Genomic DNA, 5,025 nt, shown 5'->3' with positions numbered 1-5,025 from the left:
GGGGATAAGGATGAGGGAGTTAACCAGGAGTAAGGAAGAAAAGACAGAGAGAGACAGGCTTTAGAAGGACAAGAATGAAGGGAAGAAGTAGGCAAGAAGAGGACAAGGATGAGGGAGGTAACCAGGAGGAAGGAAGAAAAGACAGAGAGAGACAGGCTTTAGAAGGACAAGAATGAAGGGAAGAAGTAGGCAAGAAGAGGACAAGGATGAGGGAGGTAACCAGGAGGAAGGAAGAAAAGACAGAGAGAGACAGGCTTTAGGAGAACAAGAATGAACGGAAGAAGTAGACGGGAAGAGGACAGGGAGAGTGAGAGAGAGACAGATTTAAAAAGAGAGAGAACAGACGGCATGGAGCAATAGGCAAGGAGCAGAAGGGGGAGAAGCTAGACAGAAGGGTGACAGCATGAGTATTGGCAGGGAGGTAAGGGAGAAGAAAGGGAGAACAGGAGGGAGATGATTAGACGGCAAAAGACGGGAGGAAACACAGGGAGATAGGGTGACAGGACAAGTATAGGGTGTAGGAGGAGGAGGGAGGCAGGGAAGGAGGGGTGAGGAAGAGAGTGTAGGGGAGGAAGGGAGGATAGGTTGATGGGGAGGAGTAGGGGAGATGAAGAGGGGGCAAGGGTAAGACAGTATTAGATTCCCTTTAGGACATGTTATAAGGGGTTCGATATGGGATTCTGACCTCTAGTGTTTTTATTTTATTTTATTTTTTTTTTTCAGAAGGACGTAGGACATTATATAGAAGTGTTCCTGTGGCTTTTGTATCTCCCTCCACTTCCTCTCCCTTCCTCTCCCTACTCCCTCTCCCTTCCCTCCTCTTGTCAACCCCCCCCCCCTTATCCCTCACTCTCCTCTCTCCCTTCCCTCTTCCTCCCCCCGCTCCCTTGTTCCTCCCCTTTCCCCTCCCTTCCCCCTCTCTTTCCACCCCCTTTTGTATCGCTTTTATTAATACCTCTTCTCTATGTTCCCCTTTTCCCTTTCTCATCCTCCTCTATGTTCCCTTCCCCTCTTCTCTCTCCATCGTTAATCATCCTTTCGCCTCTTTTTTGTCCTCTTTTCTCCTCCTCCCTTCTTCTTTTCTTCTCCTCCCTTCTTCTTTCTTCTCTTCCATTCGCCCTTTTCCACTGTTTTCATCACCTTTTCTCATCCTGTCTTCGCGTTTTTTGCTCTTTTTCATCACCCTTTTCTTCTCCCCCTATTTTATTTTCTCTTCTTCCATTTCATTTCCTCCTCCTCCTCTTTCTCCTCCTCCATTCGCCTTTCCCTTCGTTTCTCCTCCTATATCTTTTCTCCTTTTCCTTCCATCTTTCTCCTCTTCCCTCCGTCTTTTTACGCATTTCTCATCAACTTTTTCTCCCTTCCTCTTTTTTCCTCCTCTCTCCTCTCCTCCCTCCCTCTTTTTCCTCCCTTCCGCATCACCTGGCCCACCTTTCTTAATTTGGTGTCTGTTATTACCTGATTTCCTGAGGTGACTTTCATTACTTCGACTCCTGGCGCTGCAAATGACTTCCTCCTCTTCTTCCTCTTCCTCTTCCTCCTCTTTCTCCTGATTTTGCTTTTTCGTATTTTATCTGTCTCTACCTCGTGTCGTTGTCTCTCTCTCTCTCTCTCTCTCTCTCTCTCTCTCTCTCTCTCTCTCTCTCTCTCTCTCTCTCGCTCTCGCTCTGTCGTTTTAGCCAAGTCATAACAATAAACGACAGCGCAGGACAGGACGACATTACACACACACACACACACACACACACACACACACACACACACACACACAGACTCGCAGAAGTTAATTTAAACCCTGAAGGTGACGCTCGTTTGGTTGCTCTCTCTCTCTCTCTCTCTCTCGCTCTCGCTCTCGCTCTCGCTCTCGGTCTCGGTCTCTCTCATTTCCTATTCTCACACTTCTTTTTCTCTCTTTATATATGCTCCTCTTATTCATCAGTTCGCTCGTCTCTTTACCATAATCCAAGTCATCACCATAATATATACTCCTCCTCCTCCTCCTCCTCCTCCTCTTCCTCCTCTTCCTCCGGGTCGATGCAGGTGGCCGAGTGTTACTGAAATTCAACCCCTGGACAAAGAGGACGTGGCCTGCACCTACCTCCCTCAGCTGTGTGTCCTGGGGTGGCGGTACTGAGGTGTGGAGGGCCGTCTGGGGTGTTGCTGGGGTGTGTCCTGGACCGTCTGGGATTTTGGTGGAGTGTTTGGGGGACTTGAAGGGCCGTCTGGGGTGTTTCTGGGGAGTGGAAGGCCGTCTGGGATGTTGCTGGGGTGTGTTTTGGGGTGTCGGGGTTTTGTGGGCCGTCTGGAGTGTTGGTGGAGAGTACGGGGCCGTCTGGGGTGTTTGCGGGGCATCTGGCTGGGATTTTACTGAGGTATGGAGGGCCATCTGGGGTGTTTTCTGGGGTGTAGGGACCGTCTGGGGTGTTTGCGGGGCATCTGGCTGGGGTTTTACTGAGGTATGGAGGGCCATCTGGGGTGTTTTCTGGGGTGTGGGGACCGTCTGGGGTGTTGCTGGGGTCACTAGGTTCTTGTTGAGTCCACTTTGTGATATATGACGTTCTGTGGGAGAAATTATGAGTCAGATAATGTTTGGAGTGTTCTTTGGGGTGTTTTGGGTCTATTTTCGGGGGTCTCAAGGCTATTAGAATCCTGTGGGGAAGGTTTAAGACTACTGAAAGGTTTTAGGAGTCCTGCTAAGAGGCTTTGATTCCTTTTAATGGGCTAGGATTCCTTCTGAGAGTCTTGTAATCCTTTTAATGATCTTGGATTCCTTTTTACTCTCTTGGAGTCTTTTTAAAGGTACTGGAATCCTTATCTGAAGTTCACTTAAAGCTTTTCGAGTCTTTTTAAGGATCTTGGAGTCCTAAGGGTCCTGGAGTCCTTATCTGAAGTTCACTTACAGGTTTTCGAGTCTTTTTAAGGATCTTGGAGTCCTTCTAAGGGTCCTGGAGTCCTCTGAGGGTCGTGAGGGACTCGCCAGGAGGAGCGGGAGCGCCACGTGATACCCGAAGCCGTGGAGACGTGTCGCGCTTGGTCACTGTCGAGTTTGCCCGCTGACCTCATGTAGGCCGTTTGTCTGTGTTGACCCTCGCTGCCTCACGCCCCCTCCCCCCCTTGTGTAACCTCTCTTCATCCCTTCCCCCCTCATGTTACCTTCCCCCTTCTCCCCTCCCCCATATGTATCCTCCCGCCGTTCCCCTCATGTGTAACTTCTCCCCTTCCCCCCATGTGTAACTCCCTCCTCTCCCCCATTGTGTAACCTCTCCTTCTCCCCTTCCCTTCCTTCCCCCATGTGCAACCTCCTCCTCTCCCCACCTCATGTAACCTCCCTTCCCCTCTGCACTCCCCCCTCTCGAGTGTTAGTTTTGAGACGTGAGTGTGGCGGCCAAGGTGAGATTTTTTATATTTTATTTTATAGCAAAGAAGACAACTCAAGGGCAAAAAAAAAAACATTAAAAAAAAAAGCACGCTATATGCTGCTCCGACGAAAGAAAAAGAAAGAACGAGAGGCTAAAAGAGAGGTCAATTCAGGTGGAGAGGCGTCTTGATACTCTCCTAGTGGCGTGGTAATGAGGGCGTTAGTGGCGTTAGTGGCTTTAGACTCACGTAATCCCGGGCACTTGGCTTCCCTTTTGAGCGCGTCCACATAAGGCGTGCGCGCAGGCTCCCAGTGGCGTCAGCGTACCGTACCACTCTCCTCCTCCTCCTCCTCCTCCTCCTCCTCCTCGTCCTCTTAGAGCTTAGACCAATGCACTTGACTTGACACTGTTACTCCTTCTCCTCTGCTTCTTCTCCCTCTTCATGTTCCTTCTTCTCCTCTCGTCTTCTTTTTCTTCCTCCTCCTTTCTTTAGCTTTCTTCTCCTCCGGTTCCAATCCTTCCTCCCTTTGTTTTTGTTCTCTTCCTCTTTATCTTCTTCACCCCCCATCATCATCACCTGTTTTTACCTCTTCCTCATCATTATCATCATCATCATCATCCTCATCATCATCGTCATTATATCATTATATGCATCATCGTTATTCTATTCCTTCTCCTCTTCCTCCTCCTCCATTTTTTTTATCTTCCTCCTCCTGCCTCTCTTCCTCCTCCTCCTCTTCCTCCTCCTCCAACATTTTTTCTCCTCCTCCTCCTCCTCCTCCTCCTCCTCCTCCTCCTCCTCTTCCTCCTCCTCCAACATTTTTTCTCCTCCTCCTCCTCCTCCTCCTCCTCCTCCTCTTCCTCCTCCTCCAACATTTTTTCTCCTCCTCCTCCTCCTCTCCTCCTCCTCCTCACTTCTAGGACTTCTATTTTTAACTGTTTACTCGATCGAGGACACGAGTACGACTTCTCCATTGAGTGGGGACCTTTTTTGTTCCTTTTTTTTCATATTATTTTCTTGTTATGTATTTTCTTACCTCTTTCGCTTTACCTGACTCTTACTTTTTTTGTATTGTTTATATTTTTTACATTTTTTTTTTGCTTTATTTTGTTATCTCTAGTGATTTTGTTTACTTAATTTTACTTTTTCATTATTTTTTCTTACTTTTTTCTTACTTTTTCTTGTTTTTGTTTTTTTCACTTTCTCCCTTTTTTTTAAGTTTGCCCTTATTCTTCTTACGCTGTTTCTTTGTTTGTGTGTTTTTCCTGACCTTGTTTTCCTTACCTTCCTTTTTACCGACATTTTTTCCTTCCACTTCACAATCTAATTTCTTTCCGTTTCTTTACCACGCTTTCCTAACCTTACTAACTTACCTCTTCAATACGCCTCTCCTTTTCTTTCCATATTTTTTTTTTCCTTACCTTGTTCTCCTCACCTCTATTCTTTTTCCTCCTCCTCCTCCTCCTGACGCGCTAACAACCCTCACGTCGCCGCTAATTGATAAAGCACAGCACACCAATTTTATTACACGTTGAAAAAAGAAAGTTTCGTCCTTGTTTGAAAAGTTTGCAGCTAAACCAACCGACCAACCGACCACCTGTTACTGCGAAATTGTCCTCCTCCTCCTCCTCCTCTTCTTCTTCCCCCTCCTCCTCCTCCTTCTCC

General features: G+C 47.6%; 1 protein-coding gene across 1 annotated transcript; it reads right to left on the bottom strand.

Annotated features, from left to right (window-relative positions):
- Window positions 1-635: 635 nt before the first annotated feature.
- Window positions 636-3,063, bottom strand: LOC127006848 (merozoite surface protein CMZ-8-like). Its single transcript, XM_050877203.1, has 3 exons — window positions 3,006-3,063; window positions 2,099-2,559; window positions 636-644 (listed from the first exon to the last, which is right to left on the bottom strand). The coding sequence occupies exons 1-3, from the start codon at window positions 3,061-3,063 to the stop codon at window positions 636-638; spliced, it is 528 nt and encodes a 175-aa protein (XP_050733160.1).
- Between the last annotated feature and the right edge of the window lie 1,962 nt (window positions 3,064-5,025).

Source organism: Eriocheir sinensis, chromosome 33 (assembly GCF_024679095.1).
Source record: "Eriocheir sinensis breed Jianghai 21 chromosome 33, ASM2467909v1, whole genome shotgun sequence".
Lineage (NCBI taxonomy): Eukaryota > Metazoa > Arthropoda > Malacostraca > Decapoda > Varunidae > Eriocheir > Eriocheir sinensis.
Note: the sequence above shows the minus strand (reverse complement) of the source record. Positions and strands in the feature narration are given on the sequence as shown.